General features: G+C 42.3%; 1 protein-coding gene across 1 annotated transcript; it reads right to left on the reverse strand.

The window, feature by feature from the left end:
* Positions 1–256: 256 nt before the first annotated feature.
* LOC137364716 (deleted in malignant brain tumors 1 protein-like) lies at positions 257–21,138 on the reverse strand. The gene is made up of 4 exons (XM_068027751.1): positions 20,781–21,138; positions 13,652–13,966; positions 5,385–5,699; positions 257–291 (listed from the first exon to the last, which is right to left on the reverse strand). Exons 1-4 carry the CDS (start codon positions 21,115–21,117, stop codon positions 257–259), a joined length of 1,002 nt encoding a protein of 333 aa, XP_067883852.1. The 5' UTR covers positions 21,118–21,138.
* Positions 21,139–21,344: the final 206 nt, after the last annotated feature.

A 21,344-nucleotide genomic window follows, 5' to 3' on the forward strand; every position in this document is an offset into this window, starting at 1 on the left:
AACACATTCAAGGACTTTGGCGAGGTACGAACAGTTGGAGCTGGGGCAGTAACCTGCATGGACAGGTGGTCAATGGTTCCTTTCTGAGGAGAGGTGTGATCACTGCTGATTTGAAAGAGAGGGGCCTGAACATGTAGAGAGAGAGAGAGAGAAAGATAATGGTTAATAATGCCAGCTAACATGGAACCCAGGAAGGGAATGTTTGTGTTCAGTAGTTTAAAAGAAATAAGGTGTAGACAGCAAAATGTGGATTCCATCAACAATACAGGTTCCGAGACAGCGTGAAGGATTCTAGGAAAGAAACAAGAAATGTGAATTCAGGGTGATCGTATGGGATGGGGATGGGAACTTATCGGAAGTTAGGCCTGGTGGGTTGGGGAAGAAAGGGAAGTAGTGGAGGTGACTGAACGGATGTTTTTGAACTTTGTGACAAAATGTCTACGAGCTCCACTCACATATTTTTGGAGTTCAGGGTGGACGAGGCAGGGAAGTGGTTCAGGAGGAAGATTTATGATGGAGAATACTTGCTGTGCGTTTTCTATGCCTTCCTGGATAATCTTTGTCAAACGGGTGGTTTTAGTGAAGATGAGGAGGACCCGATGATGCTTTATGTGATTGATCCATTCAGAATTATATTACCAGATAGTTCGCCACATGTCACCATTCCTTTCTGTTTTTTAATTATTTCAGGGGATGTTGGTGTCACTGGCAAGACCAGCAGTTTAATCCACCCTATTTATTACTTCCACTTCATATTGGAGAATGTAACGTCTACAAAAATAGTACCCTTAAACATCAGCCTTGTAATGTGCAGTATCTTCGTGTAGAACTACGTTCTAGGGTTGTGTTGATTATAACATTATCATAAATCAATTTAATATTAATTGCATAGGAGAATCAATTACTTTTGTAAGGATGGGACTCTGTCTTTGACAAGGAACATATTTGAGTAATTTTAGAGACATAAACCGCATGTCTGAACAGAAAATATGCAGACCTCTCTGTCCAGACAGACTGCTGCAATTATGTTCAATGAGCAAACGAAACTTGTGAGGCAAATTAACAATTGTTATTGTCTGTAAAAAGTCAATGAACTAAACGACTAATTCTATCAATATATGACTGTTGGACCGGACCAAAGAGGGCAGAAAACAGGATCTCTCTGCAAAATGTTGGACAGGGTCAGGAAGCACCTATGGGCAATTGAACTCCAGATGTGTAGACCTCCTGGATGAACAGAAACCAGTATTTAATCTGGACTGGACAAAAATGATTGGACGAATTGCGTCAGGCACTTTGGAAAATAAACATCAGCAATGTGACCCATCAGATAGAGAAGTAGAAGACAAGGAGAAGACACATGGCTTCTGAAGGTGGGCATAAATGTTGGGTGGAGCTTAACATCTACCTAACTGAAGAACAAGATGACATACTCTACTCTGTCCAGGGACTGAGTGTGTAATAACCATTCAGCACTGTAAACTTCTGACGTGAAACGCTGGAATGTATTGATTTCCACTGTTCCCGAAGAAATTATTTACTGTAACCAATCGGTATCAAATCTGAATCATTAACTATCTCATATGTTGTAAGTTCCACTCTGTCGTATGGAAATAAATGTTCATTGGAACAACCCGAAAACATCTGCCCACACTTACACTCTGCATAACGCAACATCCCCAGAACACATGCCTGCATTAACATGCTACACAATGAAACTTTAAAGCATCTGGTCCAAAACATCTGTCTACTTTTATCCACAATATAATGAAACTTACACCAGAACAACTCCCACACAGCTACCTCCACTTATATACTGTACAGTAGAACTGATTGCAAGCTCGGCGCCGGATTTGATACCAGAGCTGAGATTCCAATTCCGTATTCTCTTTTTCATAAGGCCGTTATCTTTCACCTCTATCATCATTCACCTCCCTTCCTGCCTCAGCCCATCTGCTGCTGAAATGCTCACCCATGCTTTGTTTCCTGCAGAACAGAATATTTTAATGTTCTCCTGGGCGATCACCCATCTTGCATCCTCCAGAAACATCAGCTCATACAAAGTTTTGTTGCCTGCCCTACATGAAGCCCCTCTCAGGAACGCCATGGCACTCGACGATCTATTGGTTTCCCCGCCATCAATACCTCGTGTTTCCAATTATGATCTTCATGTTCAGCCACCTTCATGCTCTCCCCCTGCATCAGTATAACCGTCTCCAGCCTGAAACATTTCAGGAACTCTGCTTTTCTCTGAATACAGCTTCTTGTACTTCACCCACTTCAATTGCCTACAACTTTCAGTTTTGCCTTTAACCATCTAACCCCCAGATCTGAATTTCCACCAGAAATATTTCCGTGTCTCTGGCTCTTCAAATACAACCATCTGACTAAGAATTTAGTCACCAACTGTAACATCTCTTTGTTTGGTTCTGTGTCAGTTTTCTCTCCCTTTACATTCCTGTTAAACCCCTTGTGATGCATGTGTTAATTGAAATTTCTGTAATAAAAACGTTCTTGTTGTTTAATTGTGTCCGTGCCCTCACTCTCTGCACGCCACCCCCATCCAGCCCCAGCTCCCCGACCGCCCACCATCCTCACCCACTCTCCTCGAGTGAAATGACTGGCTTGAGACACCCAGGAACAAGTAACCTGGATTATCACTTTTCTCAGCAGATTAGACATTTCACTTCTTTGTTTTTGTAAAAGCAGTGAAGAATATGTTTACCTGAACACAGGACCCCAACATCCATACTGTCAGTGAGAGACGAATTCAATGTGAATAAGCTGCAGTTCTGGAGCTGCAATTCGTTTCCTTCACACTGGACATCATTCACCCAGACGGGTCCTTCACTCTCTCCGTCCTTTGAATAGTTATAAGCGGCTGTCGCTTCACCGCAACCCAGCTGTGTACAGACTACGTTGGCATCATTCACGGTCCAGTGTCTATCTTGCAATCTCCCCCAGCTGCCATTGTGGTAAATCTCCACTCGCCCATCACACCAGCTTCCCCCGTTAGTCAGCCTTAGTGACCAATTTTCATCTACAATATGAAACACATTGAGAATGTCGAAACTGAAGCAAAATATCTCAGAATTTACTGCCACCAGAAATGTCATTAATTTTAATGGTTGCTATTTCTGTCATCATTGTTCAGAAGGCTTGTTGAAAGACTTTCTTCACCATTACCTTTTCTCAGTAAATACATTTCAGAGACGTACCGAGCAGCTTACGGTTGCTGAAATGGGGACAGAGGGTAAAATGAACTTGGGGTGAGACCCGAGGGACTGAAGGTCGTCCTACTGTCCACATGTACTGATATTTCCAGCTCTCGCCCTGTACTTGAAAATATCATCAACCTTTCTTCCAATTTATCCTCCTTATCTTCACATGGTCCATCTTCAACTCTTCTGTTCTCTTCTTCAAAATCTCTGTCTCTGATTCTGGGGATAGGTTATTAACTAATATAAAGAGTAAACCCAGTGACTCTCACAGTTACCTGTCTATGCTTCCTCACCCCCCAATTATTCGAATGACTCTATCACATTTTTTCACTTGCACCACGGCAATGTATCTGTCTGGTGATACAACCTTCCATACCAGTGGTTCCAGATATGTCTTCCTTTTTCCTCATCCGATGACTCTCCTCACCTCCTCATCCACCCACCATGGTTGACAGGGCCCTCAAGCACGACCATTCCATTCCCCATACTTCTGCTTTCACCCTTTCCCCCCTCCCAGAACCATGATAAGATCCTGATTCTCCTCATCTTCCACTCCATCAGCTTCCATATTCAACAGACCATCGTCCACCATTTCCACCACCTTTAATGTGATGCCACGACAAAGCACATCTTCCCCTTCCCTCCAATTTTAACGTTCTGAAGGGACCTTTCACTCTGTGGCACCCTGATGCCCTCTTCAATCATTGTCAACACCCCTTCCCACAGGACCTTCCCATGAATGGGCAGGAGGTACAAACACTGCCCTATTACCTCCACCTTTCTCACCATCCAAGCCCCCAAATACGGCTTCCAAGTGAAACAGCGATTTACTTGTCCTGCTTTCTCTTTAGTATACTGCACTCACTGTATTGACTGATCATGATACCGTCTCCTTTACATTGGGACACCAAACATAATTGAGTGCTTACTTTGCACAACATCTTTGTTCAGTCTGCAAGCTTTACCTTTAGCTTCCAGTTACCTGTCCTTTTCATTCTTTATTCCGCTCCCACACTGACCTCTCTCTCCTCTTTCTCCTACACAGTTCCAATGAAGGTTAACGTAAGTTTGAGAAACAGCACTTCCTCTTTCCACTAGACTCTTTACAGGCTTATGGAATGAACACTGAATTCAGCAATTTCAGATCAGATTCCCTCCCCTTTTTTTCTTTTTTTGGACGATATTTTGCCTTCCAATTTGCAACACTTCTAGAAATGTGTTTTTTACTTGGCCCATTCCTATCTATTTTTGCCTTGCACTGTCCCATTTACCATTTAATCTCTCCTGTCTTCCACCATAGCACAGATTGTTCCTTTCGCTCTTTCCTTGCTTTCCCGTTTCTTTAAAAACTGTTAAATCTCTAAGTTATGATGAAAGATCTGCAAACTGCAAGGTTGATTCTGTTTGTTTCACCATAGATGCAGCCAGAACCTCTGAGTATTTTCAGCACTTACTGTTTTTATTACCTATATTTTAAATTGTGAAACGTGGGAGCAATTTGCGTTGAGCAATGTCTCACGTACAGCGATCAGATAACAGAGCAGATAATCTGTTATAACAGGGCGCGGGTTGAGGGATAACTGGGAGAATTGTAATTTACATCAAGTTTGTGAAATAATCAAAGACATGGCATATTGGTGAAATAACGAGTTACTTCACTCGCTGTCATTTTAATGCCCTTGTTGCAATGGAAATTAAAATTTATCTCATGTTATTTAGCTGGAAACAAGTTCACAGTGTTTTCTATTGTACAGCTGATCTTTGCAGAGACTTCCATGATAATTCATATTTGAACGGCCAACATTGATCACAGTTTCAATGCTCGAGCAACATTTCTGTGCTATGGCAGTGGTCCTGGGAGCAAATTGCTGATTCTATGCCCCTTGAATAATGCCCTAGATTTACCACAAAAGAGATATTATATGAGCGATTAGTACTAATCAATAAACATTGTATGTATTCAATGTTTACTGGAGTGAAGCTCTTTGATTCATTTGTAATTTAATTTAGACACTTAAACCCACAAACACATCTCGGAATCTTAGTGTCACAGGAAGCATGGGATCAGCAAAACTAGTGAATCAGCGACCTGTGGAAATAGTTAATGATGCTTGACAGCAGAACAGTTGGTTTATTTCAGTTCAATTGACTGAGATGACTCACCCGTACAGATGACACTGGCGTCATTTTCATGTGAGCAGCTAAACTGATCCCAGGATGAAACAGGACACTCCCACAATTGCGTCTCATTCCCCCGACACCTGTAACTTTCCATCCACACTGGACCGGCTCCCTTCCCAAAGTGAGCTCCTCCCGGTATTGAGGTTACTGTCCCACACTGAAGGTGCTCACAGACCACGTTGGCGTCTTCCAAATCAAAGTAAACGTCACACACCGTCCCCCACTGGTCTCCATGTAGCACCTCCACCCGGCCTGAGCATCTGTTCGTCCCATCAACCAATCGAGGTCCATGTTTCCCTGTATTGGAAACAAATACAAATCCAAATAATTTATAAATCATCCTCTGCATAGAAACAGCAAAATAGAAAATGGGTATAACAGTTGAATCTTATGTACACGATTATCTATCCATACTTTACACAAATTATCTATCAAAAAACAATTAGAATTACCACAGCAACACAAAAGCAAAATACTGCGGATGTTGGAAATCTGAAATATAACAGAAAATGCTGGAAATACTGAGCAGGGCTCGCAGCATCTGTGGAGAGATCAAGAGAGTTATGTTTTAGGTCTGTGTCCTTTCATCATAATAATTACTAAAGGACCTCTTTATGAAGTTGGCTGAACACTCAAAAATTAACACCTCTTGTTGCAAATGCTAATCGATTGTTGGTCTTTATCTCTTGGATTTTGGAATATAAAGATGATGGATTTGATGTTTCTGTTGTATCTGTTGTCACTTTTGGGCACTGCACTTCATAAAACCATTGCCTTTGGAGGTGGTTAAGGACAGAGTCACGAGAATGGCAACAATGCTTAAAGCGTTACATTATGAAGACAAGTTTCATAAACATTGTTTGTAGTAGCTTTAGTTTAGAAGGATTACAGCTTATCTAGTTGATGTGTTTAAAATGGTTTGATAGATGTGCGATAGAAGATCTGAAGAACAAATACAGAACAAGCTCATTTGGGAGCTGCTTTTCTTTATGAGGGATGTGGACATCTCTGGCAGAGGTGGCAGTTATTGCTCAACTTTATTTGCCCTTGAAACCGGTGTCAGGACCGTCCTCTTGAACTGCAATTGCCTGCATGGGGAATGTTCTTCTGCAATTCAGTAAGGTAGTTAGAGTTAAGGCAAAGTGTGCAAGCATAGACTGTACCTTTAGGTGCATGTGTTGCAACCAGAGTGGGAAGTTTGGAATTTGGTAATTAGTAGCTAAGACTGAAATCTAGCCTTAACATTTAGCGTTTCGCTTGTAATTAAAAACCAAACTGCAAGGCAGTTCATTGTTAGCAGTTAACAGTGCAAGTCAGGTTAGCAGTAAGCAGTCAATCAGCTGTGCTTGTCCGAACTGGGGTAATTACTGTCAGCTGGAAACTGTCTAAACTGTTGCATCTTGAATGTGCCTCAAAAGGCATATAATACTGGACGTCATTGCAAGAGGATTTGAGTAAAGGAGCAATGTCTTACTGCACCTATACAGGGCTTTGGTGAGACCTCACCTGGAGTATTGTGTGCAGTCTTGGTCTCCTTATCTGAGGAATGATTCCCTTGTCATGAAGAGAGTGCAAAGAAGATTTACAAGGCTAATTCCTGGGATGGCAGGATTCACGTATGAGGAGAGATCGGATCGACTCGGACTATATTCACTAGAGTTTAGAAGAATGAGAGAGGTACTCAGAGAAACCTATAAGACTGGAACAGTACTAGAGTGGCTAGATACAGGGAGGATGTTCCCGATGGCTGGAGAGTCCAAAACCACGGGTCACAGTCTCCAGATACGGAGTATGCTATTTAGAACCGAGATGAGGAGAAATGTCTTCACTTAGAAGGTGGTGAACCTGCGGAATTCTCTACTACAGAAGGCAGTGGAGGCCAGATCTCTAAATATATTCAAGAAGGAGATAGATATCTTTCTTAATGCCAAAGGAATCAAGCGATATGGGGAAAAACGGGAACAGAGTACTGAATTAGATGATAGGCCATGACTTTTTTTGAATGGTGGAGCAGGCTCCAAAGGGCTGTCTGGCCTACTCCTACTCCAATTATCTATGTTTCAATTTTCAACTTCTAGTAAGGCAGAGTGTAAACAATGATTGCAATGTTAACTGAATACATTATGAACATAGTGGGAAGTTAGAGTTTGCTAAGAGTAAGAATTCGGTTCAGAGTGGGAACAGGAGGTATTTTTTATTATTTCACAGGGGGTGGGACATTCGGGCTAGGACAGCATTTAGTACCCATCCCGAACTGCCCTTGCAAAGATGGTGGTGAGCCGCTTTCTTGCACCACTGCAGTGCATGCGCTTTCAGTGCACTCACATTGCTGTAAGGAAGGGACTTCCAGGATTTGACCCAGCGACAGTGAAGGACCAGTTATATAGTTCCAAATTAGGATGGTGTGTGCTTCGGAGGAGAACATGCAGATGGTGTTCCCATGCATCTGCTGTCCTCGTCCTTCTAGGTAGCAGAGAGTGAGCGTTCGGATGGCGGTGTTCTGTTGTGTCTGTTAAACTGGAGTCAGTGACTCGAGCCACCGGTTTAAAAGAGCATCACAGCCAGCAGCAGCAGAGCCTATTGGAAGGGGCTGAGGGACAGACACCAGGCAAATAGAGGGAAAAACTCACTCAGTGAAGCAATTGTCAGGTCAGGGTGTGAGAGGGCGTGGGTAAGTTGTAAATACGTATTAAGTTAATTGATGAGTCCTTAGTGTTTCGGCGTTAGCTAACCAGTGAAATAGCGTTAAAGCTAAAATGCATCTACAAATAATTTTACCTCAAAAATAAAGACAGACTAAGTTCTGGCAGTGAAGTTTTTTTTTCTGGATATTGGAATTTGTAGATAATGGAACTGCCGCGAGGGAACTTGTCTGTGGTAGATATCTCAACCTGGAATCTCTCTGGCTCAGGATCATAGAGCTGTTGTGGGAATTGGAGAAACGCCAACACATATGGCAGCAAGAAGAGTATTTGACAGTTTGCTGCAGATTTCAGTCACACCTTGTAGAGAGCTGCAGGATCAGAATGAGGTTGTTGCAGCTTATAGTGCACAGTAATGGAAATCCAGATGTAATGGAGAACGAGGATATACAGAAGTGAACAGGAACAAAGTCCTGGCTATTTGTGAGGATAAGGATGAAGACTGTCAGAAGGACAGCCAGAATGTTGACCGTGATACCTTGGAATAGGAAGCTGTGCAAAAGGAGGAGGAGTGGAGCATAATGTGATACTTTTAAGTGATTCAATAATTAGGGCATTAAGAGTTCCACACAGTATTTTCCCAACTTGTGCGAAGTGCGGGTTATCTCAAATCAGATTGCAAGAATGGAGGGGAAATATCCAGTCGTTGTGGACCATGTAGGGATAAACAACATAGCAAAGAGTAAGCAAGAGGTTCTTTTCAGAGAGTACCAGGATCTGAAATATAAAATAAGTTCTCAAGGATTATAATCTCTGGATTATTATACAAGCCGCTTGCACTTTCGCATCAGAAAAATAATTTGTTAGAAATACTGACAGACCGCAACGTTTTGGGCCGTGTACTCTGTCCATTGTCTGGAGAAATAATTGTAATTGGTGGAAGCTGTCTGTTTATATGTAGTGCAGAACGGGAATGTGGGCAGGATCTTACTACTGTTAGGTTATTACATGTTCCTGTTCTGGCTGTTATTGGTCAGTTAATTATATTGCATGAGAGGTCAGTAGATGTCATTATTCTTGCTGCTGATTCGTCAGTTATTGTGCATTGTGACAAGTCAATCCATGCTACTGTTCTGGTCGTGGTATGTTGGCTGCACAACAGGTGCTTGTGCGTTTCTCGAGGAGGGAAACCCTGATATTCACTGAGGAACAGGCCACTTTTAGGGGGAAGGTCTTGTGTTTATCGATCTCCATAGCTTCCCTGACGCAGTGAACGGCACAAGCCTGCCATCAAAGAAGCTCAACTCAATGACCACAGCATTGAATGGACCAATTCCAAACTCAACCTCATCTATTATGGACTGGCTTGCAAGACACGGTAACATCATAAGTATAAAAGAGACCAAAAACATGCAAAAATGCAAAAAAATAATGCACAGATCTTCGTGAATGGCAGAGATACAATGAATAGCAAAGGATGACAAAACAGTTCGCAAGAGCTCCAAAGCTTTTACAATAACTTCAGAAATATATTGTCATTAAAAGCAATGTGGTCTCATTACGATGACAGTTGTGATATTATAAATGAAAATAAGGAAATGGCAGGAATTTTGCAGAATTACTTTGCATCAGTATTTACATGCACACAACTTTTATTAAGGTTTTTTGTTGCCACAGTCGGCCAAATGCTGCCCTGACATTGAGGGCAGTCACTCTCATCTGGAATACAGCTATATCATACATGTTTGTATAAAGGGTGTGATGAGGTCTGAAGCTGAGTGGTCCGAACAAACCCAAACTGAGCATCACTGAGCAGTTTATTGGTAAGTACTGCTTGATAACGCTGTAAACAACACCTTCCATCCCTTTGTTAATGATAGAGAGCAAACTGCTGGATCAGTAATTCGAAAATTGCAATTGTCACACTGCTATTTAAAGAAGGTTATCGAGTGAACCGAGGGAATTATAGACTGGTTAGCATAACAGCAGTTGTCAGGAAATTACTAGAGTATACATTTAAAGATGGAGTGTCTGATCACCTTGAAAAGTTACAGCTAATCAGAGAGAGCCAGCGTGGATTTGTAAAAGGTAGATCATGCCTGATGAACCTGATCAAATATTTTGTGGCGGTAACTGAAGTAGAGGACAGGGGAACCTCAATGGATGTTACTCAGATGAACTTCCAGAAAGCACTCAACAAAATCCCTCGTAACTGATTGTTGGCTAAAGTTGAAGCTCATAGAATTTAGGGGAAATTATTGACCTACTTCGGACGTTTGTTTAGTGGCAGGAGATGGACAGCAGGGATAATGGACAGATCATCTAACTGGCAGGATGTGATGGCGCCGTCCCGCAGGAACCTCAACTATTCACCATATTTATTAATGGTTTAGATGACTGGATAGAAAGCCACATATAATTGACATACTCAATATTGCCATTAAAAGAAACCATCAGCCATATTGTAATCATGTATATTTTAAGCATAACTTTACAAAAAAAAAGATTCAGTGACTGTGTAAAACTATTTCAATATTGGTGAGTGTGAGGTGTCCAATTTGGACTTAAAAAGATTACAGTACTTTATAAATGGTGAAAAGCCGGATGCAGCACAGGGAAAAGAGACTTCAGGGTCATGGGTCAGTACAGGAACGAAAAGCAAAACAGCCAATGGAATGCTGTGCTTTTTATCTAGTGGAATGGAATACAAGGGGCTAGAAATGATGCTACAGCGAAAAAAAGAAAACAGGCCAGGCACCATCTGGTGTAATGTTCAGCTATGGGCAATATGCGTTGGGAAGGATATGTTGACCAGGGAGACTGTGCAGCATAAGTGATGCTAGAATGATTCATCGGCTTCAAATGTTTCTGTTTTTTATTCATTCACAAGATGTGGGTGTCGCAGGCAAGGTCAGCATTCGTTGTTCATGCCTCGAAACCTTTCACAACTGGGTGACTTGTTAGGCTATGTAAGAGGACAGTTAAGAGTCAACAACATTGCTGTGGGTCTCTTGTCACATGTAGGCCAGACCAGGTAACAATGGCAGATTTCATCCCCTAAGGATATGACTAAACAAGATTTTTTTTTAATGACAATCGACAATGGTTTCATGGTCACCATTACTGAGACTAGTTTTCAATTCCAGATTTATTAACTGACTTTAAATTGCACTGGCTGCGATGGTGGGAATTGCACCAGCGTCCCCAGAATTAGCCTGGGGCTCTGGATTGCTAGTCCAGTGACATTAACACCACGCCACTGCCTCACCTCACTATGAAGTAGGATTACACAAACTGTGGCTGGGTTCCCTGAAATTTGGAAGAGACTTGTCTTGATGTACAGAGAGATTTGGGTGTTCAGGTCCATTGTTCCCTGAAAGCGGCAACGCAGGTCAACATAGTGGTCAAGAAGGCATACGGCATGCTTTCCTTCATCGGACGGGGTATTGAGTACAAGAGTTAGCAGGTCATGTTACCGTTGTATCGGACTTTGGTTCGGCCACATTTGGAATACTGCGTGCAGTTCTGGTCGCCACATTACCAAAAGGATGTGGATGCTTTGGAGAGGGTGCAGAGGAGATTCACCAGGATGTTGCCTGGTATGGAGGGCGCTAGCTATGAAGAGAGATTGAGCAGATTAGGATTATTTTCATTAGAAAGACGGAGGTTGAGGGGGACCTGATTGAGGTGTACAAAATCATGAGAGGCATAGACAGGTTGGATAGCAAGAAGCTTTTTCCCAGAGTGGGGGATTCAATTACAAGGGGTCACGAGTTCAAAGTGAAAGGGGAAAAGTTAAGGGGGGATATGCGTGGAATGTTCTTTACACAGAGGGTGGTGGGTGCCTGGAATGCATTGCCAGCGGAGGTGGTAGACGCGGCACGATAGCGTCTTTTAAGATGTATCTGGACAGATACATGAATGGGCAGGAAGTGAAGAGATACAGACCCTTAGAAAATAGGCGTCATGTTTAGATAGAGGATCTGGATCGGCGCAGGCTTGGAGGGCCGAAGGGCCTGTTCCTGTGCTGTAATTTTCTTTCTTCTTTGTTTTTTGTTTTCACATTCCCAGCCTATCTCTTCCAGCTGCTGAAAAGTCTTTGGGAATTCTGCAGGTGAGCTACTTGCCACAGAATGCCGATGATCTGACCTGCTCCACTCGCCACTACATTATGGTAAATGGTTTAGTTCAGTTTCTTGTCAATGACAACACTCAGGAGGATTTGATGATGGTAGTGAATTCACTGATTATAATAGCTAGGGGAGATGTTATTGTCTCTCTTGTTGGAAATAGTCATTAACTGACACGGAGGTGGTGAGTATGTTACTTTCTGCCCATCTGCCCAAGTCTAAATAATGTCCTGATCTTGATGGAAGTGGGCATGAACTGTTTCTTAATCCGAGGAATTGTGAATGGAACTAAAGTCCATGCAATTACCAGCTAAAAGCCCAACTTCGGACATTTTGATGGTGGGAAGGTAACTGACAAAGCACCAGAAGTTACTTGGGCCTCAGAGAACAATTAGAAAACACATTTTTCTATAAAAACCGTGGAAATCTGGAACATTCCCGAAAGTAAAGAGCGGTGGATGTTACACTTAATCTAAATTTTCAGGACTAATATTGATAGATTTTTGTTAGCTCGGTGTATCAAAGAATCCGGTTCAAAGCGAGGTAAAGAGACTTGAAGAAAATATCATCTATGATATAACTGAATGATCGAACAGGCTAGTGCAACTGAAAGCTGTGTACTGATAATGTGGATATGTGTCCGATCCTGTCATATTTAGCGGGTAAAATACACACATTCTATAAAATAACTTAGTAATCTTTCACTTCTGGCCTGATTGCACTGAGCAGTGCTCGAGTACAGCCGTTATTTTATACCCTGCCGTTCAGTAGGTGTTAACGTGGGAACAGTGGAGCAGTGGTTAGCATCACAGCTCCAGTGACCTGGGTTCAGATCTGGGTGCTGTCTGTGCGGAGTTTGCACGTTCTCCCTGTGACGGCGTGGGATTCTGCCACGTGCTCTGGTTTCCTCCCACAGTGAAAGACTTGCAGGTCGAAAGTAAGTTGACCATTGTAAATTAACCCTACTGTGGGTAGGTGCTTGGAGAATGGTAGGTAATGTAGGATTAGGATAAATGGGTGGTTGTTGGTCGGCAGAGGCTCGGTGGGCTGAAGGACCTGTTTCAGTGCTGTATGATAAGAATAATAACGTGGTCAGGGAGGGTCAGAAGGGATTGTAATGTCGGATCATTCGTGGTGTTCAAATTAAAGTATCGAAATAGGCCAGTGCATATTCATTTAGTCAACTCCCAACTGTTGCAGCCAATATTCAATTCTAAATATACATTCGGTGCAGTGGGAAACAAACTTGTGAAAATTCTGCTTCTTGCAGAATAAATGTTAAGATTTGGAACCATCTTGTTTACGATTAATTGCGGATATTTTGTACCACGTTCCACCAAACCTATAGCAGTGATAGTAAACTATAATGACTAGTTTAGATATGAACCTTTCAGACAGATTCATGGGAATGCCACCTTCTTCAGTTTTCCAAATATTAAGCAGGAAGTTGTCTGCTTTTCAGTAAGTCTGTACTCACCGGAACAGATCACACTGGCATCGTTCCTGTGGCTGCACTCCTGCTGAGTTCCTTGAAAAAGACGGCAATCCAATAAACTGGACTCGTTCCCAGTGCATTCAAAGACATCAGTCCGTACGAGCCCAGTGCCCTCTCCAAAATGAGCAGAACTTGGCACCGACACGGCGACTCCACACTGAAGCTGACTACAGACCACATTGGCGTCTTTCAAATCCCAGTCAAGGTCACACACTGTTCCCCAGGTTTCAACGTACTGGATCTCCAGTCTGCCTGAGCATGGGGAGTCTCCGGATGTTAGTCTAGGAGATCTGTGATCTGAATAAGCGTATTATATCATAATTAGCGGAATACATTATTAATCACAATAATACAAATAGTTATATTTCAATACGCATCTTATTAATCACACATCTGTGAACAGTCGTTCTCAGATTCTGTTCAAAACTGATTATGCTGGATTTCCTGCATCACTACTGCTTATAATGTGACAGAACTGTCATGTTTAAAATGTTCCTTTATTTATTTATAACTTCCCCAGTCGCCGTCACTGTAACTGAGAAACATGCACTGTTTCAGCAGTTAGAACTAGGCAAGAAGTATTGTGTGACAAGAACTGGTGCTAGGAGTACTGTTGTTCATAGTTAACATAAAAGATTTCGAGTCAGAAAAGGGACGGACAATTGTAATATTCACTAATGACATCTACTTGGAGCAATAGTTAATACAAAGGCAGATTGTGAGAAAAATACTTTACGTTAACGAAATTGCAAATGAATTTTAATGGGTAGGAAGACTGAGAACCCATATTCCTTGGACAATGATAATCTAAATTGCATCGAGGAGAAATGGGACTTAGGAGTACAGACATAAAAATCAATAAAATAGAAATGCAGGTTAACAAAGCTCTAGAAAATATAAAACAGATTGAGGTTTGTTTTTGAGAGATACGTTGAAAGGGGAGTCACACCCAGCACAAGGAAAGATTTGGTGTTGATTGGGAGTCGGTTCATTGGGTGCTAACTAGTCAGTGTTTCCCTACTTTAATAGGCACTGTATAACTGAGCAACTTTGCACCATATCAGTTGAATCCTAGTGCTGTAACTGCTGTAACTTTACTGGATCAGCTTGGCTCGAGTTGTCGCTAGTTCCAGAGCACTGATCTTCAGCACGACAACTGGAGTGTTAACGGGCCCTTAATTTTTGCTTTGTGCTGTGTGCTCAGCCGCTTCTTAATGTTGTGTGCTGTAATCTTCGGAATGGACTAAACAATAGAACGCATTTCCACAGCGCTAATCCATTGACATGAATTGTCACACAATACTTCTCACCTTTTGTCAGTCTGAATAACTACCTTTAACCCGCACTTTGTTGTCTGTTTTGTGGCCAGTTTTCGACAGTCTGTCATGATCACCCTTCAAAGCACTTCGTATGCAATTCATTACCTTGAAACCACATTCACAGTTTCAAGTTTAAAAACTGGACAGACAGATTGTGACCAGCAGCAGTCAGCATATAATCATAGAATGTTTATAACACAGAAGGAGGCCATTCAGCCCGTTGTGTCCATGCTGGTTATCTGAAAGAGCACCTCGCTAGTCCTATGCTTCTGCTCTTTCTCCATAGCCATGTAAAGTTTTTCTCTTCAGGTGCTTGAGTATTTCCATATTGAAAGCTACAATTGAATCTGTCTCCATCAGACTCGCAGGCAGAACATTCCAGATCCTAACCATCCTCATGTCACGGTTGGTTCATTTGCCATCCACCTTATAACAGTGTCCTCTGGTTATTGACCTTTCCACCAAGAATAACACTTCCTCTCTATCTACACTGTCTGGCCCCCTCAAGGTTTTGAACACCTCTATCAAATTTCCTCGCAGCCTTCTCTGTTCACAGGAGAGCAACCACAGCTTCTCCAATCTATCAATATAACTGAAGTCTTTTTCCCTTGAACCTTCCTTGTAAATCCTTTCTACACCTATTCTAAAGCATTCACATTCTTCTGAAGTGCCATATAAAGAATTGTACACAATACACCAGTTGAGGTGAACCCAGTGTTTCATAAAAGTTCATAATAACTTCCGAACTTTTGTCCTCGATGCCTCTATTTAAAAAGGCCAACATCCCATTGACTTATTAACCACTTTCTCAACCTGCCCTGCTACCTTCAACGATTTGATCAGAAATACTCCCAGGTCACTCTTGACTGCAGCCACTTTAGAATTGTACCCTTGAAAAGAGACCAGCAGCTAGCATTAAAATAAATCCCAAAGTTTTCTGAAGCAGAAAAGTAGTAAAAGGGTGGTAAAAGGAGGAGTGGGGACGATGAGGGATCAGAAAGGGGATTTATATATAGAGGTAGCAGGCATAGTTGAGGTATTAACTGAATTCTTTGCATTTGTCTTTACCAAGGAAGAAGATGCACCGCAGGCAATGGTTAAAGAGGAGGTCATTCAGATACTATAGGGGTTTAAAATTTATAAAGAGGATGTATTAGATATACCCTGTTATTTATGAACATACGCGTGAAGATACAAATTAGGACCAGGAGTAGGCCACTCAACCTCTCGAGCCTGCTCCACCATTCAAAAAGTTCATGGTTGAACTGATGACTCCGCATTTCCACCTACTCCCGATAACCTTCCACCCTCTTGGTTATCAAGAACCTACCAACCTCTGCCTTAAAAAAAATCAAAGACGCTGCTGCCACTATCTTTTGAGGAAGAGAATTCCAAAGAGTCACGACCCTCTGAGAGAAAGAAATTCTCATCATCTCTGTCTTAAATGGGCGACCCCTTATTTTTAAACAGTGACCCCTTGTTCGAGATTCTCCCACAAGGGGAAATATCTTTTCTACAACAACCCTGTCAAGTCCCCTCAGGATTTTATTTGTTTCAATCATATCACCTCTTACTCTTCTAAATTCCAGAGGATGCAAGCCTAACCTGTCAAATCTTTCCTCGTATAGCAGGTCACCCATTCCAGATATTAGAATAGTAAACCTTCTCTGTACTGCCTCCAACGCATTTACATCATTCCTTAAATCAGGAGACTAGTACTGTACACAATATTCCAGATGTGGTCTCACCAATGCCCCGTGTCGCTGAAGCATAGATTCCCTACATCTGTATTCAATTGCACTCACGGTAAATGATAACATTCTCCTCGCTTTCTTAAGTGCATGCCGTACTTGCATACTAACATTTTGCGTGTCATGCAATAGGGCACCCATATCCCTCTGTATCCCAGAGCTCTGCAATCTCTCACCATTTAGACAATATGCTTCCCTTATATTCTTGCTCCCAAAGTGGACAATTTCCCACTTTCCCACATTATACTCCATTTGCCAGTTCTTTGCCCACTCACTTAACCTATCTGCATCCGTTTGCAGACTCCTTATGTCCTCTTCACAAGTTACCTATCTTTGTGTCATTAGCAAATTTAGCAAGCATGCCGTCTTTCCCTGCATCTACGTCATTTCTATAAATTGTGAAACGTTGAGGCCCCAGCACAGATCCCTATGGCACACCACTCGTTACATCTTGTCAACCAAACAAATGACCCATTTATGCCTACTCTCTGTTTCCTGTGAGCTAACCAATCTTCCATCCATGATAATATGTTACCCCCTACACCATGAGCTTTTATTTTCTGCAATAGCCTTTGATGTGGCACCTTATCAAATGCCTTCTGGAAATCTAAGTACAATACCAGTTCCCCTTTATTTACAGCACATGTAACTCCCTCAAAGAATTCCAATCAATTGGTTAAACATGATTTCTCTTTCACAAAGCCATGTTGACTATGCCTGATTACCTGGAATGTTTCTAAATGCCCTGCTGTAACATCTTTAATAAAAGCTTGCAACATTTTCCCTAAGGCATGTGTTAAACAAATTGGCCTGTAGTTTCCTGCTTGCTGTTTCCCTCCCTTTCTGACTGAAGGAGTTGCAATCGCTATTTTCCAATCTAAATGAACCTTCCCCGAATCTAGGGAATGTTGGAAAATTACAATTAACGCATCAACTACCTCACTTGCCACTTCTTTTAACACCCTAGGATGAAGTCCATCAGGTCCCGGGGACTTGTCAGCCTGCAGCTCCAACAATTTGCTCTTTACCTTTTCCCTGGTGTTTGCAATTTTCTTGAGTTCCTCCCTCCCTTCCATTTCCTGACTTACAGCTAAAACTGGGATGTTACTTTTATACTCAATAGTGAAGATCGCTGCCAAATATCTGTTCAATTCATCTGTCATCTCCTTATTTTCTATTATTAATTCCCCAGACTCACATTTTATAAGTTAAACGCTCACTTTGTTACCTCTTCATTTTTAAAATTGTATATATATATATATATATATATATATAAACTCTTACTACCTGTCCTTATCTATCTATCTAGCCTTCTCTCGTCCTCTAATGTTTCCTGCCTTATCAATCTTTTAGTCATCCTTTGTTTTTTAAAAAATATTCTGTCCAATCTTTTGACCTGCCTCCCAGCTTTGCGCAATTACAGGCTTTTTCTTTAAGTTTGATACGACCTTTGGCTGTTTTACTTCACCACGGATGGTGGGCCCCACTCTTGGAATGTTTCTTTCTCGTTGAAATATGAGAAATTGTGTAATCTGAAATATTCCCTGAAATGTCTGCCACTGAAACTCTATTGACCTATCCCTTCACCTGATTTGCCAGTTCACTTTCGCTAGCTCTGCGTTCATGCCCTCATCATTGCTCTTATTTAAGTTTAGAATACTAGTTTTGGACCCACTCTACTCTCCCTCAAACTGAATGTAAAATTCAATCATATCATGATCGCTGCTACCAAGGGGCGCCTTAACTGTGAGGTCATTAATTATTCCTACCTCATTGCACAATACCAGGTCTCGTATATCCTACTCTCTGGTTGGCTCGACAAGGTATTGTTCCAAGAAATTATCCCGAAAATATTCTATGCAGTCCTCATCTAGGCTATCTCTGCCCATCTCATTTTTCCAGTCTAAATGTAGGCGAAAATACGCCCCTAATTATCACTGTACCTTTCTGACAGGCTGCCATTATTTATACATTTATACCCCGTCCCACAGCGTGGTTATTGTTAGTTGGCCTTTTCACCACTTCTGACAAGCAACTTCTTGCATTAATGATTTTTCATCTCTACCCGAACAGCTTCTACATCCTGGTCTCCTGAACTTAGATCATCCCTCACCATTGCGCTAATACCATAATTAATTATCAGAGCTACCCCTCCACCCATTCCTGGCTTCCTGCCCATCCGAAATACCATGTTTGCTTCAATATTCAGGTCCCAGTCAAAATATATAAATGAACTAAACCGTGGTGTACAGGGCTCAATTTCACAGTTTGCAGATGACACAAAACTTGGAAGCATATTGAATTGTGAGGAGGATAGTGCAGATCTGCAAAAGGACATAACAAACTGGTGGAATGGGCAGACAGTTGGTGGATGATGTTCAATGCAGAAAAATGCGAAGTGGATCATTTTGGTCGGAATAACATGGAGATAAAATATAAAATGAAGGTTTCAATTCTAAAGGGGTGACAGGAGCAGAGGGACCTTGGTTTAATCGTGCAGAAGTCACTGACGGTGGCAGGCTAGGTTGACAGAGCGTTTAATACAGGGTGCTCTGTCCTGGGCTTTATTGATAAGTGCATAGAGTACAAGAGCGAGGGAGTTGTGTTGCACTTGTCGAAGACACTATTTCGGCCTCAGATGGAGTATTGCATCCAGTCTGTGCGCCATACTTGAGGAAAGATATGAGGGCGTGGAGAGAGTACTGAGACGTTTCATGACAATGATTCCAGGGATGAGGAATTTCAGTTATGAAGATAGATTGGAGAACTTAGGACTGTTTTCCTTGGAGAAGAGAAGGCGGAGAGGTAATTTGATAGATTTATTCATAATAATGAGGGTTCTGGACAGTGCAGCTGGAAGGAAACTGTTTCCACCGGTGACAGGGTAGAGAATGAGAGGGCACTGAGTGAAACTATTTCGTAAAATAAGCTAAATTGACATGAGGAAACTCTTTTTCATGCAGCGAGTGTTTCAGATCTGGAATGTTTGTCTGAGAACGTGGCAGAGGCTGGTTCAACTGCAGCATTCAAAAGGGAATTAGACAGTTATATGAAAAGGATGGACGTGCAGAATTATGGAGAGAAGGCAGGGGAATAGAACTGAGTGAATTTCTCTTTCAGAAAGCCCATGCAGACATGATGGGCCGAATAGCCCCCTTCTGCACTGTAATAGTTCAGTGATTCTGTGAAGTTGCCTCTCCTCCGTGTTCCAACCAGAATGTATCAGTTCACACTTCTCTGCATGAAATTTCATCTGCCACCTGTCCGCCCATTTCACCAGCCTCGCTTTATCCTCTTGAAGACTACTGCTATCCACCTTACTGGCCATGAATTCAGAAAAACTCGCCGCTTTTCTTCGAATAGTTCAACTGTGTTGAGTTTAATCGTTGCAAATGCTTCCTGATTTATCGAAGCTCTTTTGTTTAATATACTGTGCATTTTACTTTCTCAATATTGCCCAACATTTAAAAGGCAATGCACAGGCGGCGGTGGAATCTTACAACGCAGTTTCCTCTTGAGATACCCACAGTAACTGCAGACCCATTAGATTGGCTCCCCGAGGCTGAGAAACTTTCATCCCTCCCTCCCCTGCTCCCCAGTCTCAGCTTCACAATCTGTGTAACATATCAGATCTGAGGCCAAGCTATCATTGCAGGTGGACAGCTGGGCTGACAGTGCATGCCGGGTAGTGGCTGCTGGGTTGATGAATTGCGAGTTGGATTGAGATTGCGACATTTCCAACGGTTCAGATCATTCACTGCGGCTTTAGGGAAAATCTCAATGGAAACTGCTCTGTCTGTATTGTAAATGTGCTGAGTATCAGGTATTTGTTGCTCCCGGTGGAGAATGGTTCTGAAATATGAGACTAATGATATTATTTTAAATAGTGATCCGAATATTAACATTCATTCTAACCGGAGTTTACTGAAATTATTATCATCTGACTTTCCAGCTAGGGACCATTCCGGATTATTTTACTTTCACTTCTTCCCGGATTCTATCAGCTGCGGCGGGAGATGAGAAACTGAGAAAGAATTTTACCTGAGCAGATGACGCCGGCATCATAGACGTGTGACCAGGAATAGTGATCCCATTGATATGATTTGCAGTCCCGCAGAGCGGCCTCGGTCCCGCTGCACTCTACATAACCCGTCACAACGGGTCCGGACCCTTCCCCAAAGTGAGCTTCACCCGGTGCAGAGACGGCGGTCCCGCAGCCCAGCTCGCGACAGACAACAGCGGCGTCCGGCAGGTCCCAGAAATTGCCATACACAGTCCCCCACTGTCCCCTGTAGTGAATCTCCACTCTCCCAGCGCACCGACTGCCCCCATTCGCCAGTCTCAGCTTCGCCGTCTCTGTAATAATCAGAAATATCATCAAGCAGTTCTAGTGTGTTAAACCCACAAGTTCCCAGTGCACAGACCCTCCCCATTCACCAGGCATGAATTGATAAGAACATCAGTCTGCACTCAGAACATCAGTAAAACCCGGAGTAACTATAACACATGAAAAAAAAGAAAGGGAAATACTAATGAATGGTGCAAAGGAGCAGGGAACCGGATATTCCCACCAACACAGCGGCTCCGATGGGATCCGTTTGGCGA

The sequence above is a fragment of the Heterodontus francisci genome, unplaced genomic scaffold, assembly GCF_036365525.1.
Source record: "Heterodontus francisci isolate sHetFra1 unplaced genomic scaffold, sHetFra1.hap1 HAP1_SCAFFOLD_716, whole genome shotgun sequence".
NCBI classification, from domain to species: domain Eukaryota; kingdom Metazoa; phylum Chordata; class Chondrichthyes; order Heterodontiformes; family Heterodontidae; genus Heterodontus; species Heterodontus francisci.

What these genes read in the sequence shown, in the direction of transcription:
- LOC137364716 (XM_068027751.1), bottom strand. Translation starts at nt 21,117, where the DNA reads ATGATATTTCTGATTATTACAGAGACGGCGAAGCTGAGACTGGCGAAT. An exon ending in TGCCGGCGTCATCTGCTCAG is followed by an intron (nt 13,967 to 20,780) that starts GTAAAATTCTTT and finishes ACGCTTATTCAG; the next exon opens with ATCACAGATCTCCTAGACTA. An exon ending in TGCCAGTGTGATCTGTTCCG is followed by an intron (nt 5,700 to 13,651) that starts GTGAGTACAGAC and finishes TTTCCAATACAG; the next exon opens with GGAAACATGGACCTCGATTG.